Here is a 26,211-nt window from a genome sequence, read left to right as displayed (position 1 = left end):
TCCAACAAACTCGGACTTGGGTAACTTTGAGATAAAGTTACTGTCTTGCAAGCACGTGCAATCATAAACCTTGAGGAGCTGGTTCTTAGAGCAGTTAAGTAGCAACGTTGAGGACCTGGTTCTTAAAGTATTTCTTCTGAACAAATTTTATTAATCATCAAAATCTCAATACTCAATAGCTTCCCTTTTTATCCGTGAACTCTTTAATTACTTAAAAATTCTTCGGATATTTGACTTCCTTTCTGAATACTTCGACTTGACCTTCCGAGGAGTCTTCTATCAATGTTCTATTTTTTTGACTTTCCGATTTACATTCTGACTATTATATAAGTTGATTGGATAATCCTTGTCACATGTCTATTTCTGGATAATACACGTGTTAAGTCTATCTTTACCAATACAGATAGTCTTTCCACTTTTCAGATATTGTTCGAGGAATTTTCGAGAAGTAGAAGAAGTTTTGACGGGAAGAAGATCATGATTAAGATTCTTAATTGGCAGGAGATAAGATCTTATCCGATTTTTGCATCCTGAATTTGAAGCGACATGCACTGTGATTAAAGTAATGCGTGAAATTTTCATTTAGTATTTGAAACACGTGGCAATTTATGACTCGTTTGATGCTTACAGTGATTTCCAAGGTAATGATGATACTGTGATTTCCTAGTGATGTTTTCGAATTTGCCGACTTGATGAAGATGATTCTGAAAGGTCGGGTTCATATATATATAAATATGAAATCTTTTCTCTCTTTTTCTTACCTTTCAATTTCTTAATGTACTTTATTCCTTGACAGTTTTCGCCAACTCTAAGAACTATTTCTGCAATTTTCCTACTGAAAATTATGGATCTATAAAATTTTGTTCTTTCTATGCCTTTTTATTTCTTAGCCCTGTCTTCAATGTAAGACGTACTACTATTTCGGATGAGCTTCGGTGGAGTTAACCCCTTTAATAATGAGGTAGGAGAAGAGATCCAAAAAACTTCTAAGGGGAAAAAGGTCAAATATGAAGACCTTTTTGAACCTTTGGCCATAGAGATACTGCCAAAATATCTTAATATCGCTGAATATTGCAATACATGGAATAAAATCGTAGCCAAACTTGAAACCACAATACACATGTGGATAACTTTTCCTCTATCATTCAGCGGAACATATCCCTCTCGTTCGAGATGAGTCTCATTGGAACCCCAACATTTACATCTAAATACCTCAGCATAATGACCGAATTACCAGTTATTCAACTATTTTTTGTTTCAGGTACACATACCCTTTCACTCTTGGGTTTTCGGTAATTGACTCTATTATTTTGTATTTTTGTAAGCACTTCAAATTTGTTTGACTCAAGTAGGTCCGAGCATTTTAAGGCTCATAGCATGTCTACGGTATTTGATAATTTTGGCTGAGGTTGATTTTTTGCTTCAATGTCTTCTCAACCTCTAGTCCAAAAAGCTTTTCTATTGTGGTATTTTCACTCTTTGCAACTGTAAAAAGTATGCTATCGGAATGATCACGACAGATAATGGTACTTTAAATTTCTGATTGTCCCTTCATGTGATCTAGTTCTCGGAGACGATTTGTTGTTGGAGAGAGAGAACGACAAACGTAAGCATTTTTCTTACCTATGTAATTTTTTATTTTCCAAAATAGTAGTTCTTATTTCATCTTGCACTTTTTGGATTGCAGCTCCAGGAATTGTGTGGTGAAATCTATGATCTTAGGGAGTGTATGGATAAAATTTTAGCATCTTCAAACAATACTTGAGGACTTGGAAGTACATTTCTAAAATATATGGATGGATGAAAAAGCATCACGGTGAGTTTCCAGCTTGATTTTTTTGCTTGCTTTACTTATTCATAAATTTCTCATCATCTTTCCTCGGTTGTAGGTCTTTGGCTCAAAGAACAGTTGCCTGAGCTTAATTGAGATACCGAAGAATGATGATGGAGCTCAAGAACAAATCTAGAGGCTTGCTGCTCCAATGAGTCAAATGGTATTTGTAGGAGGTAATGTTAGTAGTCCTCTAAGGAAGAGAATGACCGGATCGAAACATTTCCTAAGTTGACTCCCAGGCTATTCAGTTTCCTTAGGGACGTGTCAAAGGACAATCCCATTATTGTTGATGAGAGTGATAAGAGAGAGTCTCCGGCTGGGGTACATGTAGATAAAATAGTTTCGGGGACTGGAACGGAATTTCTTGTACAAGTCGATTTTGATGATTGGCTCGGTCAAGGCCTTTTTACTAAAATAGATGGAGATATCATTCCTGAGCCCTTGTCCTTTCCGGAGCTTCCAGTTTTACAAGGTGCAGAGGCTAGACCATCAACGACAGAGCCTATTGTCGCTGTTGGTAAATATAACATTACGATTGAAACTTCAAATGATGTTAATCTTTTGAAATGTTCGAATAAGTATGTTGTTTGGTTGAAAGGGTTACTTGTTCCTTTGGAGAAGTAAAAAATTGACTACAAACAGATCTCCGATAGTATGAAGCTCCCACCAGATTGTGTATGCACCAGAGGTGCAAGTATTATAGTAGAGCTTGAAGGTGTGGATATAAATTCCACCTATGTGGAAGGGAAGTTATGAAAGCGACAGAAGATACGATTCGAGATTTGAAAGTAAGTAAGGTAAAAGTAAAGAGGTACGAGATACTTAAGTATAAAAGGTTGTGAATAGTTAATGTTTCATATAGAGGGCTAGAAGAGTCGTGATTCAGTATCTAGAAATGATAGTGGTGTCGTCAGTAGCACATCTTCCAACCTATGATTTCTAGGTATCAAGAGGTCTAGTTACGAGATCAAAGAAGAATTAGAGGAAACGTGATGTCTCGTTTGAGGTTCCAGAATAACATAAAAAAATCTATGGTGCTAGCATGTTAAATAAAGGTTGCGAGTAGTACGAATAGATACTTGTAGGTCGCAGGCTAAAGTATGGTAGAATAAAAAATTTCTAGGTAGACAGAAGTAAGGATAAGAAAAGGTGAGTGAGGAGGTGACATGAATAGGTAAGGCATCGGGATTAAGCCCATCAAAATAAGAGAGCTGATGGTTTTCGTAAGTTATAGAAAGCTCAGTATAACCTGAATGAACTCGAAGGAGTTTAAGACTAGGAGCATTTAGAAGAGATGGAATGTTGCCCTTGTAGTAAAATGGGAGTGTGAGTGTGATAAACGATAAGATGATGATGTTTAGGAATATAGCTTTTGATTGAAGTAATGATTCAATCATAAGGGATTTTATGAATTGCACGGGATTAGAATACCTCCCATAAGATGAATCACATTGAGATGCTATGAAATACAGTTATTGAAGTATAGTTTCATCCCTAAGGTGGATCAAGCAAATAACTTCAGATGTTAGCCGACGAGACGTGAGCCCTAGTTAAAATGTATTACGGAAGAAGATTCAAGTTATTACTGGTGGATAATAGTCAACATTAAGATGAATCAACAATATATGGATAAAAGTTCTAAAGTATGAGATGAGATTATGTTGCCATTCTTAAGATGAACTGTAATGAGAAAGAATTAAAGGACTTAGATTTATACATATAGGATAAGCATCGAGAGTGTAACCTGGAGTTGGGTAGTAGACCTCACTAATAATAAACCGGAGTAAGTGTTATCGTATAGTATGAATATCTAGATACAGTAAAGCCATAAGGATAGATAACCGAGGCCATGAAAACAAAATATAGCAATAGTCGTAAGTTCGACAAAGTACCAAGCGAAGAACTTCAGTATACCTATAGATGCCCAGAGGAACAACTTGTCATAGTTCTCTATATGTTTTGCAAAGTGAGGCCCAGAGACTGAAGCTGGAGAAAAAAGAAGAGTCGCGTAGGCGTGCATACAAGGGCAGGGTCGTACAGGCTACATGACAGAAGGTAGCAACAATTATGAGATTGGAAGAATTCTGGCCACAGTTCGTGTTTTGAGAAAGAGGCCTAAAGGGGGGAATGCCTTGGCTTTTAGATTTATTCACAGAACAGTTGCTTAGATGGAACAACCAGTATTAAAGTATTCATAAGAGCTGTAGGTTATGAGACTGATAAGAGCATCAGCCAACATTCGAGGACGAATGTTCCAAAAGGGGAATGATGTTACACCCCATGATTTCGTACATAAAAGTACGTCGTAAGTCAATTGATGTAAGCTCGAATATCAGATCATCTTTAGAAGTACATAAATTAAGTTGGTCATGTTACCGTAGAGGTTACAAATATTTAAGATTATGAATAACAAGTACCAAGATGGTTGGAAGGCTTAGAAGCTAAACGAATTGAAGAAAATAAGTTTCATCGAAAGTCGACAAGTTGGGAATATTATAACATGTAATTTTGGGGGTGAGATTAAGGTTCTTAACATGATAAGGAGGTTATGTTATGAGTTAGTTTAGTCGTATGATAGTCGTGTTTTATGTTTTGATGTCAAGTGAGTTGTGGAATAAAAGTTGGCAAAGGTCATAACAAGTTATATTCAGAAATGTGCTGAAATTTAGGTCTAATGTAGCTGAGTTCTTCTCCCAATATACTTGGCATTACGGGATGATCCACCTACAAAATTGAAGATCTACGAGTCTAGTTTCTAAAGCATTAAACCGTTCATTGATACGATTTTGGAGTAGAGAGATATTCATATTTTTTGCAAGACTGCACAGATTAGTAGGTGATAAGTGTTGATACCCAATTTTTTTCTCATATTTTCCCTATATATATATGTATATATATACTTTCAAAATAGTACATATGCATCATCATTCGATTTACAAGCATACACAAGTATTTTTCATAATCTTCCATGATTTTTAAAGATTTTAAATCAATTTATTTCTGTATTTTATTATATAAATATCCAATAATTACCCTCCTAATTATTTTTATAATGATTAATCATCCAAACTTATCATTTATACCAATATGAGGTTTTAAATATTTTCATTGCATTTCGTATAATTATATTAGCATTTTTAGGGCTAAATTGCACATTTTGCAATAATAGCCCATATGTACATATAATTACATTATTTATACAAAAAATAATTTTTTATATTTTTATAATATTAAATAATTGTTTTTAATCATTTGCATGCACAAATAATATTTTTTTTATTTATTTATTACTTTTATAAATTATTTATTTGATTAAAATTGGATATTTAAAATCTAGCCCTAAATTCCTCCTAATTTCGAACCTGACTACCCGGACCTTGGCTCAATAACCCCAGCCCAATCCTAAACGACCCAACCCCTTCTCAAATACCAGCCGTTGATAAAAAATGATCAACGACTCACAAACGACTCCCCCCTTTCCTTATATCACTTAACCCTAAACCCTAACCCCATTCCCTCCAAACCTGCCGCCTCTCTATTCTCTCCTCTATGAAAACCCTAACCCGCCGCCTCTCAAAAAACCTCTCCGAATCTGCCTCAATCATGGATTTTTCCATGATTTTCTTACCTTTTGTGTATTAAACCACCATCTCCTACGATTCTATGTTACCTCTTAGTACTTGCCTAAACATGGCAAGTACTACACCTTAGATTTCGACCATTTCCTCTTGACTACTTGAATATGGACATGTATCTCATCCATATGCTTCACAATGATGGCTATATGGTTCCGATTAGCCGAGATTTCGGCCAATTTGCGATTTCTGCCAACTAGGGTTTGAATTCCCCTTTGTTTCTTACCGATTGTTACTTGATATTTTTCCTTTTCTGTGTTTGACTACTCTTTTTCCTTATCTTTCCCTATTTTTTACTTTATTCTTTGCCTTAAATATGACTCTGAACGATTTTGGTATTTTTGGTATTATTTGTGTGTTTCCCTGTTGATTTACTGAATCTCTAATTTATGCTCTAAAATCGTTTCTAATTGATTCCGGAATATTTTCTTTCTATCTTGTTTGCATCTAAATAATTTGTTTTCCATGTCTATGTGTTCGATTTCTACACTATATAAACCCTTCCCCTTTTCCTTTTAGATGACACTTTTTGACTCACTATAGCCTCACTAGATCTAAAGCTTTACTCTGATATTGCATTCTATACTCTGATTTTGGCCGGCTGAAAGCCAAGGCCATTTAGTTCTGAGATCTTGCTATTCAGAATATTGTGGACTTCTGTTATTTTATGCATTTTCGCTTAACTGGTAAGTCACTTGACTTTTGCAATTTCATCTTTACGTGCCTCTGATTTGTATGTGTTCTTACTTCTGAATCCATGGTTCAAGATGCTTCTGAGTTATGTTTAGGCATCGTTCTGTCAACTTTATATGCTTTTAGTCTCTTTAGCATTTAACTGCTCTTAATGCTACCAGTTCTGAAGTTATCTACTCCTAGCTTGATTAATCTGAACCTTCTTAAGGTTTATTCAGTTAGTGAATTGACTCCTGAATGCTCATGAACATGTTTACTTACTTTTTCTCAATCCTTGTAGTGGATGCCTCACATTTGTGTTAGCCTATGTTAAGACCTTCATTGTTAGTCATAATCTGCCTCTCTGCTATTGTGTCACTCAACATGATCACTCGGCCCCATACCCCTCTGGTGTTTGCTTGTGATTTGGAACAGTTGTCTCATCATGTTTGAATTGTTACTTTGCAATGTTAGGCTAAACCTTTGTTATAATCGGATCATCTTTAGCTAATTAGACCACTATGACAAAGCTTGAATGCCTATATCTGCTACTTGACATGATTTTACCTTCCACTCTGTAGTAATAGTTTTGCATATGTGTCTTAATTTGTGATTGTAATCTCACCCCTGTGCAAACATGATGCCCTGCTCTTTCTATAATTATTTGACTCATCACAATGCTGTCCTGTTTTCTTGGTAATAATACAAGGTTGTGTACTTAGTATAATTCAACCATGTTTCAACCTGTTTTGCACCTGTGTACAACAATCTTTGTCAATCCTGCAAACATGTTCTTTTCTCAACTTTTTTTCAGCATATGACTGCTTATGCGCTAAGTGTGGGACCTATTTCTCAGTTTACATTCAGCTTGCTTTTTTAAAGTTCTGTGATTTATTCAACTGTTTGCTTTGTTTGCTCAATATGGCCGTGTCTGTTTAAATCCCTCAATTCCTATTTCTCAACTTTGGTCCCTTCTTTCACTTGTCACCTAAGCTCTTTGAATCCCATTCTTAGCCGGCTGAAAGCCAAGGCTACGTAGGTTCTGTCCTTTGACCTCCCTAGTATGAGCACTGCTCAGGGTTCATTTGAGACCCTTGTGAACTCTGACATACTAGGACTTGGTCACTAGTCTCTCCTCTGAATTATCTCTGTTAACCTCCCTAGTGTGAGCACTGCCCTGGGTTATTGAAGCCCTTGGGAACTCTGATACACTAGGGTCTTGGTTCTATATGCTCAACTCTTTTTATGCCCACTGGGTGAATCACTTAATTCCTGGCTGCCTTATGTCCATGAAGATGTAATTTTGGGCTGTTATGAGCCATGAGAATGAAGGCTTGGTTTGACTGTGTATATCTTTGGGCCTGCTGTAGGCTCCCTATAGTTATTCTACTTTGTAATTTATTCCATTCATTCTGGTCTGTAATAATTCTTGTAATAGCATTTTGGGGTATTAGTGAAATTGGGAAAGGGGTTTTATCTTACACTTGTATTGAAATGGGTAGAAATCCTGCCTATAGGTTCATTACTTTGCTCAAATGTGTGTTAGAAATCCTGCCTATAGGTTCTTTATTTGGTTCAAATATGTTCTGCGTTTACCTATTAGAAACCATGCTTATAGGATATTGAATGATTAATATCTCAATGTGTTCATAGGATTCTGTTTACCTATGGTTTAATCTACAAATTAGATGCCATGCCTATAGGATCTAAAATCAGTTTTTAATTATAGAAATCATGCCTATAGGATATAAAATCAGTTTTAATTCTAGAAATCATGACTATAGAGTCTGAATCCATTTTAATTATTGGCCTGCTTATTTCATTAAGAGTTTTCAACACTGTGCTAGTTACCATTCTAGAAACCATGCCTATAGGACTCGATTAAGCAATTTTGAACATATTCCTTTGATTACCATTGTTAGTTACTGCGTGAATCACCTAGACATCATGCCTATAGGTTTTAATCCCTTATACCTGCAATCAGTAGACAATTATGTCGGTTTTCGAAATTGTATTAAGAGAAAAGGCTTTTATGTATAAAATGTTTGCTCATTAAATTCAGTGTCACATAGTGATCCTGCCTATAGGGTTCTGCAACCTTAACTTATTAAAATCTGCAATTGTCAATGCTAATCAATTTGGCGTGCATTTAATGTCTAAATGCGGAGGGTAACTTGAGCCCATACTTGTTTCTATTTGAAAGTCCTAACTGTTTTTGTATGTCGCCTAGTTTTCTCATTTTGAGCAACCTAAGTTAAGGTCTATAACCACCCTGAAATAGAGGTCCAAATGCCTCATGGACCCTAGGCATGAGACGGGTAGTGCACGCATAGAGTACGACTTAGAATTGACTAGAGCGCTTTAGGTAAACAACTTAAAGATAGTAATCGGTTAGCAGGAGATGATAGTCTGTACCCGCTGAATAAAATGAGTAACACTCCGTCTTGAGGGATTTATGAAGTATTATTTATGTTGCACGGGGTGATCCTTTAGGCTAACAAACTTAGGACCCCCCTATTTATGTTTTAAAATAAATCATTTATTTCATTTGTCAATTATTGTTTTTCTCTTAGACTAATTCACATGATTTGAGTTCGGCCGGGACCCACCGTTGTGGACCTCGAGGAGTGCCTAACACCTTCTCCTCTAGGTAATTTGAGCCCTTGCCCTATCTTTGGTGACGCAAACTAGTAAACCCGAGTCATTTGCAATAGGTGCCCTAACGCACCTTAATCCATTAGGTGGCGACTCTCTCTTTTAGAAACCCTTCCTTTTAAAAGAGTTGTCAAGGTCAAAACCCGATTTCGCGAGAAAAAGGGGTGCAACAGCATGGCGACTCTGCTGGGGAATATCCTTAGGCTCTTACCATTATGAACTTGGTCTGTGTGAATTAATCTCCCTCGATAAGCGTGTCTTTATTATTTTATGCTCAAATTCACCGTTTATTTTCTACATGCACACCCCCTTCCATATTTTCCCTTTTACATGAATTTACATGCAACTTTTCGTTTAACCTTATTCGCTGGCTCAATCTTTATGTCTTTCCCAATCCCTACCCCTTTTACCGCTTTATTATAAGTTTTCAGTATGCGAACTAACTCCTTCTTTGTTTTTCTTTCTTTCCTCTCTTTACATTTATTAAATACCGCATTTATCGCTTTCACCATGCAAAATACTTGACAAGGTGTTGTTTTATTTTTTGCATAATTACATGCTCTACATCATATTCCACTCGTGTGCAATTAATACCATAGCGGCACTTGATGAGTGTCTGCGCTCTTCCTATATTACCTTTTTTATATTTGGAAAGGCTTAATCGATCAGCAGTGCAGTCGACGGTTCCGTGCCTTTCCCTCTCAAGTTGTCCACTTGAGGGTACCAGTCTAGACTTCTATAGAAAACCCTACCCTGATGTTAACTGTGCATGCATCATGTCCAAACCTTGCATGGGTTAGTATGTTGTCCGCATAATAACTCTCTAAGGAAAGCCTTGTCCAAAGCCCATCGGGATTTCCATAATCCCACGGGCACGATCATGATATGTGCATTCTTTGGAGAAAACGTGCTGATATGCTAATCATTAATGTGTAAGTAGTCAAATCCGGAGGGGGGAAAGGGCTAACCTTGTTTATTTTACAGAAAATGAGGCACGAAGTCCCCAGCTTCGGCATGGTCCGAAGTATCCCACCTTTATCGCTAGATTGGTGGGAAAATCTCTCGCCAAGCGACAAAAACCATATGAAAAGTGTTCTCGAAAATTTACCTTCCTTGCTAGACATTCAGCCAAACAATGTACTGATCGAGGCTGCTACCATGTTCTGGGACAAAAAGAGGGCCGTTTTTTGTTTCGGTAATGCAGAGATGACTCCCCTTCTGGAGGAAATAGGAGGTTTTGCTGGGCTGCCCTGGGATAGCCCTGGTCTGTTGGCACCAGAAAATCGCACTTCTAGGGGATTTCTGAAAATGATGGGACTTAGAAAGAATGATGAGTTAGTCTGCTTGAAGAAGTCCTACATACCTTTCGACTTCCTTTATGAGCGTTATGTGCACAATACATCCTACCATATCTATCATGATGAGTTTGCCATCACTTCCCTGGGCTGGACTCATCGTCAGGTTTTTGTGTTCATCATCTGTTTTCTGGGTATGATAGTATTTCCAATTCAAGGAGACAGGATTCACACCCGTTTGGCTATGGTTACCAAGAGCTTAATGGAAGGGATTGAGGGATAGACTTACACTATTGTCCTAATGATCGTGGCAGAGATATACCGAGCTTTGGACTGCTGTAAGAAGGAATTCGGACATTTTGAGGGTTGTAATTTGTTACTGCAAAGATGGTTGTTGGAGCATCTTCAAAGAGGACAGTACCGTCAGGAATTTCCGCGGCGACCAAGGAATGACCACATAGCCTTTCACAATCCAAAAAGAATGACTTTCATCCCAGACAGGTTTGCACAACAGGAAAACGCCGTGGATTGGGTACACTTCTTTAACAGTTTGATTGATGACAAGGTCCATTAGATGTTCGTGTGGTTCCTACTAGCGAGTTCATCATCCGGTCCAGGGATGTTCCTCACTTAGTTCTGATCGGGTTGAGGGTATCTATCCTTATGCTCCTATCAGGGTCATGAGACAGGCTGGGAGAAAACAAGTCATATTGCGAGTTTCCAAGATGATTCACTACAAAGCAGACTTTCAGGATGGTGCCATTCCATTCAAGTGTGAGGCCCAACACATGTGGCATCTGAAGATTATTGTGGAAAAGGATACCATCGAGCCAGATCGGTACCACGCCGGTCATGTGTATTTTTACCTATCATGGTTGGATGATGACATAGCAGGAAAAGTCGAGCCAGGGATCGATCGAGGAAATAGGGTCATAGATGATGTTGCCGAAGCACAAGTAAAATACAAGAGGTTGCGCAAGAGAATCCTTGAGTCTGAAGCCAGACATTTGGAACAACACAAGATAGACATGGAATTAATCAATGAATGGAGGGAAGTTGCTACAAAATCAACAGAGAGGTTGGAGTACTTAGAGCAGGGTCTGATGGAACTTGAATGGAAGATGAGGAAAAGGATCGTGGATTGTCAGAATGTAGAGGGCAACAAAGGAGGACATCTAGCAAGGGCGAATCCACTGCTGCACATGCCCGACCTGGGGAATTTGATTGATGGGGCCAAGAAGGCCAAGCTTGGAGAGGGCCCCCCCGAGAACAAATAGAATAGAATTGTTGTTTATTTGCTTTTCTAGAGTCGTTTTAGAAATTGATTGTAATAAGGCAAATACCACTAGCAACTCTTTTAATTATTGTCATTTTAGAGGTTTGATCTATTTATTACATTAATGAAATGAGGCAGTTATCGGCATCAAGTTTCTCCAAATCTATGTGTCGCTAGGCCTACCTCAGACACAATGAGGTCCCCAAAATTAGGACGCGAATTTATAATTCCACAATACATATTTAAATACTGCAAATATCCTTCCAAAATCCCCTACTGACTTGTTTGCCTTTTTGCTTTTCTTGGTTTTGATTATTCCCATCCCCTAAGGTTGGTTCGTGCATACTGGCATCATCAACATATCATACCAGATCTAGAGGTCCTCCACCTCCTCCTCCTCCAAGTGATCCTAAAAGTAAGGGAAAGGCTAAGATGGACGACATGAGTGGTATCAGGAAAGATAACGCTGTGCATGTGGAAAATGTTGAAACTTCAGATGGTCGGAGTACTCCGGCAAAGAATGATTTGGTTCTACAGTTGGAGTAAAAAATACTGGAATTGCAAGGGGAACTTGAGTAGGTCCGCAACTTGGCAAACCTCTCCCCCACCTTAAACGTCTCGAATATTAACCAACAGAACACCCAAAACCCAGCACCTTCTCAAAACTCACCAAACCAACATCCACAAAACCCTCCCGCACCTCATCAATATGCCACACCTCCTCAAAATTCTAACCCTCCACCAGTGCCAACTCCTCCTCAACACCAACATCTTCCGACTCAATATCCACAAACTACTACCTACCATACTCCTCAAAATACACCGCAACCTACCCCCGATCCGCAGAACTCAACCAATTATCACCACTACACTCAAACCCCCAGCATCCACCAAAACAACCCCATATATGTAGAAACTCTACTTCACCCCACTCAATAAACCCCATACACACCGGAATCCGCCGAGAAGGACCTGCTTATCAAGAATATGGCAGAGGAACTTAAGAAGCTCACAAGCCGAGTCCAGGGTGTCGAAGGGGGTAAAGGCATTAAGGGTTTAAATTATGAAGATCTGTGTATTCAGCCAGACGTAGAACTGCCGGAGGGTTACAAACCTCCTAAGTTCGAGATATTTGACGGAACAGGTGACCTAAAGGTGCATCTAAGGACATACTGTGACATGCTCGTAGGAGTTGGAAAAGATGAAAGGATTCGCATGAAACTGTTCATGAGAAGCCTCACTGGAGACGCCCTATCATGGTATATCAGCCAAAATACAAAGAAGTGGGTTAGCTAGGTAAGCATGGCATCGGATTTCATGGATCGATACAGGTTTAATACGGAGAATGGACCAGACGTCTTCTACATACAAAATCTCAAGAAGAAGCCAACAGAGACTTTTCGCGAGTATGCTACTCGATGGAGATCAGAAGCCGCGAAAATAAGGCCGGCATTGGAAGAAGAGAAGATGAACAAGTTCTTCGTCCTGGCCCAGGATCCACAATACTATGAAAGGTTGATGGTTATCGATAATCATAAATTATCCGACATCATCAAGCTAGGGGAAAGGATTGAAGAAGGGATCAAGAGCGGAATGGTAACTAATTTTGAGGCATTACAGGCTACAAACAAAGCATTGCAGTCAGGGGTATATCCATGAAGAGAGAAGTAGGGGCCGTGATGGTAGCCCAAGTTCCAAAATCTCCTCTCCAAACACCTCCACCCACATATCAGCCTTCACCTCCCAGATATCCACAACCCGCCACTACCTACCACACTTATAACACCCAGCTAGCATATTATCACTCACCGCCAGCCCACCAAAATTATCAGAAACCCAGACCAAATTTTGATCGCATGCCACCCAGACAATACACCCCTATTGCTGAACCCATCGATCAATTATACGAGAGACTGAAAGAAGCTGGATATGTCACTCTTATTCCTGCTGTTGCCATGGAAAATGCCTCTCAGTGGTCAATCCAAACAAAACATGTGCCTACCACTCCGACATGAAAGGTCATACCATTGATGAATGTTGCACCTTGAAAGACAAGATCCAGACACTAATCTGTACCAAGGTTATACAAGCAAAGGAGGCTGCACCTAACGTCCGCAACAATCTCCTCCCGGATCATAGGGGCGAGGGAGTAAATGTGATAGAGACTGATGAAAAATAGGACCCAGAAGGGTCGATTGGGATTATTCGAGAAGGGGATGACCCAAAGAAACCTGCGGTCAATCTTGCTCCTATTGTTGTACAGATACATCCACCAGTTGAAGTTGAAGTGGCCGCACCAACCCCGTTCGAGGTGGAAACAACATCTGCAGCTGCACCTGCTCCATTCGAAGTAGAAGTAACCACACCCTTCACTATGACGGTAGCATCCACACCGCCTGTTAAATCCAATGCCGTACCCTGGGACTATGTTGCAGAAGCTAGGAGGAAAGGGAAAGCAAAAATGGAAGAATCTGGTGCAGCACAAGGGATGACCAGGACTGGTAGAATTTATACACCTGAGAATTTGGGAGGAACGAGTAGAGAAGCTGCTTCCAAGCAACCCATCATCGAAACTGGCCCGGATGATCTTTGGAGAAAGATGCAAGCGAGAGAATATTCTGTGGTAGACCATCTGAACAAAACCCCTGCTCAGATATCCATCCTATCATTACTGCAGAATTCTGAGGCATATAGGAATGCCTTGATGAAGGTATTGAATGAGGCTTACGTACCTAACAATATCACCAGTGGGGAGATGGCTAACATGGTAGGGCAAGTACTGGAGAGCCACAAGATCACCTTTCATGAAGACGAACTGCCACTAGAGGGATTAAACCATAACAAGGGGCTGCAAATCACGGTACAATGCGAGGATAAATTCATTGGCAGGGTTTTGATAGATGGAGGGTCCAGTCTCAACATCTGTTCGCTGACTACTTTGAAAAGGTTGGGTAAAGGTTTGCATAAAATACGAGCAGGGACTATGAATGTGAAGGCGTTCGATGGGTCTCAAAGGGCCACAATTGGGGAAACCAATCTATGCTTGTAGATGGGCCCGACTTGGTTTGATGTTGAATTTCAAGTGCTAGACAAATCCGCCTCATACAATCTGCTGTTAGGACGACCTTGGATACATGCCGCCGGGGCCGTGGATTCTACTTTGCACCAGGATGTAAAGTTCGAATGGATTCATCAGGAGGTGATCATTCATGGAGACGGGAGTAATCCCATTTATACCAACCAAACTGTTCCGGTCGTGGAAAATAGAAGGAAGTTAGGTGGGGAGACTTATCATCGTATCGAGCGCATCAATGCAATTGAGAAAGACAAGTGGTGGAGCAGCAAAATAGAAAGCATACTAGCGTGGGCAAGGTATAAACCCGGTAAAGGGCTCGGGAAGAACCTCCAAGGTATTACCAAATCGATACAGCTAAAACGTCACGACATGACCTTTGGACTTGGATATCAGTACTCCTGGCAGGAGTATGACAATTGGTCGCCGCCATGGCGTGGTCCTTATTACCCTCTTGAGCAGCCGGTACCACATTTGAGCCAATCCTTTCATCAGGCCGACATGATGTGGGGATCTAAAGAAGATGAAGTTCTAGCTGTCTTAAGGAATATGTTCTTGGAAGATGAAGACATGGATTGCAGTGTGATAGTCGAGGAGGAGGATGAAGAAGGACTCATTATTCAGACCGTGGATAAGGGAGCTGTTCTCAAGAACTGGACTACTGCACCATCAAGGGCCCATCGAGTTCCTGGGTAGACTGGCAATTAGCATCATTTATTTTAAAAGCAATTTTTATGAGCATTTAAGACGTTTCAGCATTTTGTTATAAGCATGTTTTGTTTTGAAATAATTGCTCGGGTCATCGAGCCGCACCTGTTTGACGTTTTCAAGATTTATCTAAATGTATTGTTCTTTTTAATATTTATTATTATTCTTTACGTTTCTCTCTACAATATTATTATTACCTATCCCGATGAACTTACGACTGTGACATGTAACGGGACAACGCAACATAAGGATAATAATTCAGAGGATCTGGAAGAGGATATAATACCCGAGGAAATTGTCAGAGAAGTGGAAAATTTTGAAAACAAGCCTAAGTCCAATTTGGATGAGACTGAAACAGTTAATCTAGGAGACTCCAAAACAGTCAAAAAAACATGTATAAGCATTCACCTGTCACCATCAGAGAAAGAAAAATACACTCATTTCCTGAAGGAATATGAGGATATCTTTGCATGGTCCTATGATGATATGACCGGTTTGAGCACATCTATAGTAGCTCATAAGCTGCCTACCAATTCGATGTGTCCACCAGTAAAGCAGAAGCTCGGGAAGTTCAAGCCAGACATGAGTCTAAAAATCAAGGAAGAAGTCACCAAGCAAATCAAAGCTAAGGTCCTCAGGGTGGTTGAATATCCAACTTGGTTGGCCAACATCGTGCCGGTTCCGAAGAAAGACGGGAAGGTCAGGGTGTGTGTCGACTATCGGGATTTAAACAGAGCAAGTCCCAAAGATAATTTTCCATTACCAAATATACACATACTGATCGACAATTGCGCCAAGCATGAACTCCAATCCTTTGTTGATTGCTTCGCGGGTTATCATCAAATTTGGATGGATGAAGAAGACGCGGAGAAAACAACTTTCATCACGCTGTGGGGAGTGTACTGTTACAAAATGATGCCGTTTGGTTTAAAAAATGCTGGGGCCACCTACATGAGGGCCATGCCAACCATTTTCCATGACATGATATACAAGGAGATAGAAGTATATGTGGATGATGTCATCATCAAATCCAAGAGGGCCGCAGATCATATAGCAGATCTAAGAAAGTTCTTTGACCAGCTGCAGAAGTACAATCTGAAACTGAACCCCGCAAAATGTGCCTTCGGAGTTCCTGCCGAAAAATTGTTAGGGTTCATTGTCAGCCGCCGAGAAATTGAGTTAGACCCGTCAAAGGTCAAAGCTATCCAGGATTTACCACCACCAAAGAACAAGAAGGACGTGATGAGTTTCTCGGGATGTCTCAACTGCATCAGCCGCTTCATAGCAAAATCAACTGTAATATGTGAACCAATTTTCAAAATGCTGAAGAAGGATGCCGCCACTAGCTGGACTGAAGACTGTCAGAAGGCTTTTGACAAAATCAAGGAATACCTGACCACACCACCAGTCCTAGTCCCGCCAGAACCTGGTAGACCACTACTACTCTACCTTTTCATACTAGATGGGGCTTTCGATTGTGTCTTGGGACAACATGACGAGACAGGGAGAAAAGAGCATGCCATATATTACCTGAGCAAGAAGTTCACACCCTATGAAGCACGGTACTCTCTGCTAGAACGCACTTGCTGTGCTCCGACATGGATAGCCCAGAAATTGAGGCACTACTTTTGTGCTTATACCACATATCTCATATCGAGAACGGATCCACTAAAGTACATCTTTCAGAAGCCTATGCCTATAGGAAAGTTGGTCAAATGGAAAATATTGTTGAGTGAGTTTGACATCATCTATGTAACTCAGAAGGCAGTCAAGGGACATGCATTAGCAGATCATCTTGCAGAAAATCCTATAGGAGGAGAATACGAATCACTGAAAACGTATTTTCCTGATGAAAAAGTGTCTTTCATAAGAGAAGATATTGCTGAATCCTACGATGGTTGGAGAATGTTTTTCGACGGAGCTGCAAATTTCAAAGGAGTCGGTATCGGAGCTGTTTTGGTGTCAGAAACCGTTCAACATTATCTGGTGTCTGCAAAACTCAGGTTTCCATGCATTAATAATATGGCGGAATATGAGGCTTGCATATTGGGGCTCAATTTGGCCGTTGACATGAATATCCAGGAATTACTGGTAATTGGTGATTCAGATCTGCTGGTACATCAGGTGCAGGGAGAATGGGCTACAAAGAATACCAAGATATTACCATATCTATATCATGTGCAAGAGATGATGAAGAGGTTCACGAAGATAGAGTTTAGACATGTCCCGAGAATCCAGAATGAGTTCGCAGACGCATTGGCCACTTTGTCCTCCATGATACAACATCCAGAAAAGAATTTCATCGACCCCATTCTGGTAAGAATTCATAATCAGCCGGCTTACTGCGCTCATGTTGAAGAAGAAGCAGACGGGAATCCATGGTTCCATGATATCAATGAGTTCTTGGCAAAAGGAGAGTCCCCGGAGCATGCAAATCATACTAAAAAATGCACGCTCCGAAGATTGTCCAACCATTTCTTCCAAAGTGGAGGGATTATGTACAGAAGGACTCTAGACTTAGGATTATTACGGTGTGTTCACGCTAAGAAAGCTTCCAAATTGCTCGAAGAGATACACTCTGGAACCTGCGGCCCACATATGAATGGTTTCGTCCTAGCTAAGAAGATACTCAGAGCCGGATACTTTTGGATGACTATGGAAACAGACTGCATCTGATATGTCCAGAAATGTCATCAGTGCCAGATACATGCAGATATGATACGGGTACCTCCAAATGAACTTAATGCAACCAACGCACCTTGGCCTTTTGCTGCCTGGGGAATGAATGTCATTGGACCAATCGAGCCCACCGCTTCAAATGGGCATAGGTTCATTCTAGTGACCATCGACTATTTCACAAAGTGGGTTGAAGCTGCATCTTACAAAGTTGTAACCAAGAAAGTCGTCGCAGATTTTATCAGAGACCGCATTGTTTGTCGATTCGGGGTTCCAGAATCCATTATCACTGACAATGCCGCGAATCTCAACAGTGATCTAATGAAAGCCATGTGCGAAACCTTCAAGATCAAGCACAAAAACTCCACAGCATACCGACCCCAAATGAATGGAGTTATGGAAGCCGCCAACAAGAACATTAAGAAGATACTAAGGAAGTTGGTAGAGAATCACAAGCAGTGGCACGAGAATTTACCATTTGCCTTATTGGGATACCATACCACAGTCCACACATAAACCGGGGAAACTCCTTACTTATTGGTCTAAGGTACTGAAACCGTCATCCCCGTCGAGGTAGAAATTCCTTCCTTGAGAATTATACAAAAGATGAGCTCAGTGATGCGGAATGGATAAGAAGCCGCTACGAGCAGTTAGCTCTCATTGATGGGAAAAGAATGAATGCGGTGTGTCATGGTCAGCTTTATCAGAACAGAATATCCAGAGCTTTCAACAAAAGGGTCAAACCTAGACAGTTCGCACCGGGGCAGCTAGTGTTGAAACGATTCTTTCCACATCAGGATAAAGCCAAAAGAAAATTCTCACCTAACTGGCAAGGACCCTATATTGTTCAAAGAGTACTAACAGGAGGAGCACTCATACTCGTAGAAATGGATGGAGAGATTTGGCCAAAGCCTATCAACTTAGATGCAGTCAAAAGATACTATGTTTAAAGCTGTTTATATTTATGCAATTGATGTAATTGAACTACGCTTGACTTGATTCCCGTTTAAGAGGGGATACGTAGGCAGCCCTGTGGGTTCGGTCACAATACAATAAAATTTCCATTTTTCCCATAATCTGAAACTGGGGCAGAATTTTGAGGAGGACCCTCAAAATTCCGAAGCAAGTTCAGCCAACGACACTGTATGCGGAACAACCAGAGATTCATCTAGGTAACTGGGGCAGAATTTTGAGGAGGACCCTCAAAATTCTATGGCAAGAAGGTCGCAATGTCTCTAACAATGTCGCAGTTATTGGTTCATCTAATCAATTTTTAAATTGCACATTACTATGTTTTCAATAACTATGCATGCATATTTTTTCGAAAACTTTATTCTTAGCCAGATGCTACCCATGGTAACTCGGACATGATTTCAATGCGGAACAGAGCAAAGCAAGCAGACAAAGGCACGAACCAACCTCCCCCGCAAAAGTCACGATTTTTCTTTGAATGCAGGAACAAGAGATAGTCGCCAGTACGTGCGCACCTTAGAATCACCGTCTTCACAACAACAAGGCTACCGAACTCATCCACAGCTAAGAAATACTTCGCTATCACTTATTATTTATTCGCTGCATGAGACTAAGCATTGTCTCCATCCTGCATGAGGCTAAGCCCTGACTCCTCAACTGCATAAGGTTAAGCATGGCCTTCCATTTGCATGAGACTAAGCATTGTCTCCATCCTGCATGAGGCTAAGCCCTGCCTCCTCAACTGCATAAGGCTAAGCATGGCCTTCCATTTGCATGAGACTAAGCATTGTCTTAAATCTTGCATTAGGCTAAGCCATGCCTCCTCAACTGCATAAGGCTAAGCATTGCCTTCCATTTGCATGAGACTAAGCATTGTCTCCATCCTACATGAGGCTAAGACCTGCCTCCTCAACTGCATAAGGCTAAGCATTGCCTTCTATTGCATGGGACTAAGCACTGTCTCAACCTTGCATGAGGCTAAGCCCTGCCTCCTTAATTGCATAAGGCTAAGCTCTGCCTTCCCATTGCATGAGACTAAGCATTATCTCAAATCTTTGCATAAGGCTAAGACATGCCTCCTTAATTGCATAAGGCTAAGCTCCGCCTTCCCATTGCATGAGACTAAACATTGTCTCAAATCTTGCATGAGGCTAAGCCCTGCCTCTCAACTGCATAAGGCTAAGCTCTGCCTTCCCCTACCACGAGACTAAGCATTGTATCTCCTTGCATGACCACAAATGTTGCTCTATTCCAAAAACCTTGCATCATTCTCTTCTCTCGAGGCTGAGCTCTGCCTCCAACTCTACATAGGACTAAGCTCTGTCTGGTTTTATCTCAAGCATCATGTCTCTGCATCTCATGGGCTGACATATAGCTAATTTTTTCGAAGGCGTCATAGTCCAAAGGCATCATCCTTATAGCCGGAGGACACTATGCCATGGACTGAGGACCTCTTAATCTTGCACATCATTATTCAAAGGCATCATGGTTCGGAGGCACCATCTTCATAGCCCGAGAACATCATTTCATGGCCTGCGAATCCTTCACCGCACAATTCATGGCCCAGGACATCATGGTCTAAGGACGTCATCCTCACCGTCCAAAGACAATCTCCATGGTCCAAAGGGAATTTGCATCATGTTTAAATTTATGCGATAATCTATATACATCGTATTTTGAGTTTGCAGGTAATCCGGTAAGTAACCGTTGTCCTAACGGGAGCAATCTTCGCTTCAGTTTCCATTCAACGTCCATATCCTTCAATTATTTCAAACGTAACCGATCATCATCCGTTACCCATTCTCATCCAATACCTACTCAAGTATCCATAACCATTCTCAATCCCGATTTGTCCTATCCCGAATATTTTGTTCGTTCTTACAACAACTCCATCGGTTCGTTCTACCGTTGGATCCAGAACTACACATGGCCTGATTCCTGTAAAACCAGGGATATGTAGGCAGCTCAGAGACCATAGTGCGGCCTACATTTTTTCAAATTACCCCATTCGGTCAAAATCGGTCATCATTTCTTTACCCGACAACTCTTTCATCCTTCCCGGGTAAAGAGGGGCAACTGTTGATACCCAATTTTTCCCTCATATTTTTTTCATATATATATATATATATATATATATATATATATATATATATATATATATATATATATATATATATATTTGTTTTTCAAAATAGTGCATATGCATCATCATTTGATTTACAAGCATACACAAGTATTTTTCATAATCTTCCATGATTTTTAAAGACTTTAAATCAATTTATTTCTGTATTTTATTATATAAATATCCAATAATTATCCTCATAATTATTTTTATGATGATTTAATCATCAAAACCTTTCATTTATACCAATATGAGGTTTTAAATTTTTTCAGTGCATTTTGTATAATTACATTGGCAATTTTCAGGGCTAAATTGCACATTTTGCAATAATAGCCCATATGTACATATAATTATATTATTTATACAAAAAATAACTTTTTATATTTTTATAATGTTACATAATTGTTTTTAATCATTTTCATGCACATATGATATTTTTATTTATTTATTTATTACTTTTATAAATTATTTATTTGATTAAAATTGGATATTTAAAATCTAGCCCTAAATTCCTCCTAATTTCGAACCTGACTACCCAGACCTTGGCCCAATAACCCCAGCCCAATCCTAAACGACCCAACCCCTTCTCAAATCCCAGCCGTTGATAAAAAATAATCAACGGCTTACAAACGACTCCCCCTTTCCTTATATCACTCAACCCTAAACCCTAACCCCATTCCCTCCAAACCCGCCGCCTCTCTATTCTCTCCTCTATGAAAACCCTAACCCGCCGCCTCTCAAAAAACCTCTCCGAATCTGCCTCAATCATGGATTTTTCCATGATTTTCTTACCTTTTGGGTATTAAATCACCATCTCCTACGATTCTATGTTGCCTCTTAGTACTTGCCTAAACATGGCAAGTACTACACCTCAGATTTCGACCATTTCCTCTTGACTACTTGAATCTGGACATGTATCTCGTCCATATGCTTCACAACGATGGCTATATGGGTCCGATTAGCCGAGATTTTGGCCAATTTGTGATTTCTGCCAACTATGGTTTGAATTCCCCTTTGTTTCTTACCGATTCTTACTTGATATTTTTTCTTTTCTGTGTTTGACTACTCTTTTTCCTTATCTTTCCCTATTTTTTACTTTATTCTTTGCCTTAAATATGACTCTGAACGATTTTGGTATTTTTCGTATTATTTGTGTGTTTCCCTATTGATTTACTGAATCTCTAATTTATGCTCTAAAATTGCTTCTAATTGATTCTGAAATATTTTCTTTCTATCTTGTTTGCATCTGAATAATTTGTTTTTCATGTCTATGTGTTCGATTTCTACACAATATAAACCCTTCCCCCATTCCCTTTAGAGGACACTTTTTGACTCACTATAGCCTCACTAGATCTAAAGCTTTACTCTGATATTGCATTCTATACTCTGATTTTGGCCGGCTGAAAGCCAAGGCCATTTAGTTTTGAGATCTTGCTATTCAGAATATTTTGGACTTCTGTTATTTTATGCATTTTCGCTTAACTGGTAAGTCACTTGACTTTTGAAATTTCATCCTTACGTGTCTCTGATTTTTATGTGTTCTTACTTCTGAATCCATGGTTCAATATGCTTCTGAGTTATGTTTAGGCATCGTTCTGTCAACTTTATATGCTTTTAATCTCTTTAGCATTTAACTGCTCTTAATGCTACCAGTTTTGAAGTTATCTACTCCTAGCCTGATTAATATGAACCTTCTTAAGGTTTATTCAGTTAGTGAATTGACTCCTAAATGCTCATGAACATGTTTACTTACTTTGTCCTGAATCCCTGTGGTGGATGCCTCACATTTGTGTTAACCTGTGTTAAGACCTTCATTGTTAGTCATAATATGCCTCTCTGCTATTGTGTCACTCAACATGATCACTCGGCCCCATACCCCTCTGGTGTTTGCTTGTGATTTGGAATAGTTGTCTCATCATGCTTGAATTGTTACTTTGCAATGTTAGGCTAAACCTTTGTTATAATCGGATCATCTTTAGCTAATTAGACCACTATGACAAAGCTTGAATGCCTATATCTGCTACTTGACATGATTTTACCTTCCACTCTATAGTAATAGTTTTGCATATGTGTCTTAATTTGTGATTGTAATCTCACCCCTGTGCAAACATGATGCCCTGCTCTTTCTATGATTATTTGACTCATTACAATGCTGTCCTGTTTTCTTGGTAATAATACAAGGTTGTGTACTTAGTATAATTCAACCATGTTTCAACCTGTTTTGCACCTGTGTACAACAATCTTTGTCAATCCTGCAAACATGTTCTTTTCTCAACTTCTTTTCAGCATATGACTGCTTATGCGGTAAGTATGGGACCTATTTCTCAGTTTACATTCAGCTTGCTTTTTTAAAGTTCTGTGATTTAGGCAACTATTTGCTTTGTTTGCTCAATTTGGTGGTGTCTGTTTAAATCCCTCAATTCCTATTTCTCAATTTTGGTCCCTTCTTTCACTTGTCACCTAAGCTCTTTGAATCCCATTCTTAGCCGGCTGAAAGCCAAGGCTACGTAGGTTCTGTCCTTTGACCTCCCTAGTATGAGCACTGCTCAGGGTTCATTTGAGACCCTTGTGAACTCTGACACACTAGGACTTGGTCCCTAGTCTCTCCTCTGACTTATCTCTGTTAACCTCCCTAGTGTGAGCACTGCCCTGGGTTCTTGAAGCCTTTGGGAACTCTGACACACTAGGGTCTTGGTTCTATATGCTCAACTCTGTTTTATGCCCATTGGGTGAATCACTTAATTCCTGGCTGCCTTATGTCCATGAAGATGTAATTTTGGGCTGTTATGAGCCATTAGAATGAAGGCTTGGTTTGACTGGGTATATCTTTGGGCCTGCTGTAGGCTCCCTATAGTTATTCTACTTTATAATTTATTCCATTCATTCTGGTCTGTAATAATTCTTGTAATCACATTTTGGGGTATTAGTAAAATTGGGAAAGGGGTTTTATCTTACACTTGTATTGAAATGGGTAGAAATCCTGCCTATAGGTTTATTACTTTGCTCAAATGTGCGTTCTTCTTACATATAGGTTCTTTATTTGGTTCAAATGTGTTCTGCTTTTACCTGTTAGAAACCATGCTTATAGGATATTAAATGATTAATATCTCAATGTGTGCATAGGATTCTGTTTACCTACGGTTTAATCTACAAATTAGATGCCATGCCTATACGATCTAAAATCAGTTTTTAATTATAGAAATCATGCCTATAGGATATAAAATCAGTTTTAATTCTAGAAATCATGCCTATAGGGTTTGAATCTGTTTTAATTATTGCCCTACTCGTTTCTTTAAGAGTTTTCAACACTGTGCTAATTACCATTCTAGAAACCATGCTTATAGGACTCGATTAAGCAATTCGGAACATATTCCTGTGATTACCATTGTTAGTTACTGCGTGAATCACCTAGACATCATGCCTATAGGTTTTAATCCCTTATACCTACAATCAGTAGACAATTATGTCGGTTTTAGAAATTGTATTAAGAGAAAAGGCTTTTACGTATAAAATGTCTGCTCATTAAATTCAGTGTCATGTGGAGATCCTGCCTATAGGGTTCTGCAACCTTAACTTATTAAAATCTGCAATTGTCAGTGCTAATCAATTTGGCATGCATTTGATGTCTAAATGCGGAGGGTAACTTGAGCCCATACTTGTTTCTGTTTGAAAGTCCTAACTGTTTTTTTTATGTCGCCTAGTTTTCTTCTTTTGAGCAACCTAAGTTAAGGTCTAGAACCACCCTGAAATAGAGGTCCAAATGCCTCCTGGACCCTAGGCATGGGACGAGTAGTGCACGCATTGAGTACGACTTAGAATTGACTAGAGCGCTTTAGGTAAACAACTTAAAGATAGTATTCGGGTAGCAGGAGATGATAGTCTGTGCCCGCTGAATCTTATGAGTAACACCCTGTCTTGAGGGAGTTACGAAATATTATTTATGTTGTACGGGGTGATCCTTTATGCTAAAAAACTTAGGACCCCCCCATATCTATTTTAAAATAAATCGTTTATTTCATTTGTTAATTGTTTCTTTTCTCTTAGACTAATTCACATGATTTGAGTTCGGCCAGGACCCACCATTGTGGACCTCGAGGAGTGCCTAATACCTTCTCTTCGAGGTAATTTTAGCCCTTACCCGATCTTTGGTGACACAAACTAGTAAACCTGAGTCATTTGCAAAAGGTGCCCTAACGCACCTTAATCCGTTAGGTGGAGACTCTCTCTTTTAGTAACCCTTCCTTTTAAAAGAGTTATCAACGTCGAAACCCGATTTTGTGAGAAAAAGGGGCGAGACAGCAAGTAGGTGTGTCACCTACTTGTTTAAATGAAGAGACCAAATAAATCCCCAAAAAGGGGCGGCCAAGGCGCTTTTTAAGGGCTGAATTAAACCATTTATTTCACTAATATTACAGATTAAGAACATTAGATTGAAACCCTGCAACTCCTCCCCCAAATAATCCCACACAAACCCTAGGTGTTTTCGGGTGATACGAAGCGATTCTAGTGCCGAAAAAACCCTGACAACTTGCTAATTTCCCTTCTCCTTCTTGTAGCTGCGCTGGGGGACTGATTTTGGGTGAAGAGGGACTAGGTTTCGTGGGTTCTACTTATTCCAAGGTAAGTGTATGCTTCTCTTTCCCTTATCTAAGCTTCTACGAGTTGTAGCTTCATCGTAAAGACTAGAACTTGCGAGTTTCGAAAGAGTAGTATGCTGTTTGTTGTGGCATCACTGTTGGCTGGTTGTGAACTTAATTTTAAGTTAAATTCATGGCAATTTTTATATGAGAATAAGCTTAATTATGTATTTTTGGTTGTGTTTCTCGATTTGAATGAAAAGACAAGTCGGAAATGTGTTTTAGTAATCTGAAAAATAAGTTTTGAGTTGCTGAACTTGCGGGACTATTATGGGAATATTTTAAAGTTGTATTATGGCTGAAAATTAGTAGGGATAATTGAATATGTGGCGGTTAATGTTGTTGATAAATTCTGGAAGGAAGAAGGGGTTTACAACTATAGTTGTTTAGTCACAAACCAAGCTTGCCGCTCGTCGGGATTGTTAAACTATTTTGAAAGGCTTATTATGAGTATTGTTGATGTTGTTTGGGATGTTGTTGGTTGTGTTAACTCATGGGAAGCTATATAAATAGGAGAGGTGCTGTCCGTTTTATCGTTGAATAAAGTGTGTCATTCAAATGCGATAAGTTATGGCATTCGTATTGTGACGACAGTATTGTTCATTGTTTGTAGATAAAGGAGCTGCAGGTTAAGTTATCTTGAGGATTAGACTGGG

General features: G+C 39.5%; 1 protein-coding gene and 1 long non-coding RNA gene across 2 annotated transcripts; both read left to right on the top strand.

Moving 5' to 3' along the window:
• Positions 1 to 224: 224 nt before the first annotated feature.
• Positions 225 to 4,132, top strand: LOC104090982 (uncharacterized). The gene is made up of 3 exons (XR_685029.4): positions 225 to 1,606; positions 1,688 to 1,816; positions 1,890 to 4,132. It is a non-coding gene; the product is annotated as an uncharacterized lncRNA (long non-coding RNA).
• An 8,222-nt stretch (positions 4,133 to 12,354) lies between these two features.
• On the top strand, positions 12,355 to 14,416 carry LOC138896018 (uncharacterized). The gene is made up of 3 exons (XM_070180792.1): positions 12,355 to 12,626; positions 12,699 to 13,014; positions 13,631 to 14,416. The coding sequence occupies exons 1-3, from the start codon at positions 12,355 to 12,357 to the stop codon at positions 14,414 to 14,416; spliced, it is 1,374 nt and encodes a 457-aa protein (XP_070036893.1).
• The last annotated feature ends 11,795 nt before the right edge of the window (positions 14,417 to 26,211 follow it).

This window comes from Nicotiana tomentosiformis, chromosome 7 (genome assembly GCF_000390325.3).
Source record: "Nicotiana tomentosiformis chromosome 7, ASM39032v3, whole genome shotgun sequence".
NCBI lineage: Eukaryota > Viridiplantae > Streptophyta > Magnoliopsida > Solanales > Solanaceae > Nicotiana > Nicotiana tomentosiformis.
The sequence above is the reverse complement of the archived record's forward strand: the minus strand, read 5'-3'. Positions and strand labels throughout refer to the sequence as shown.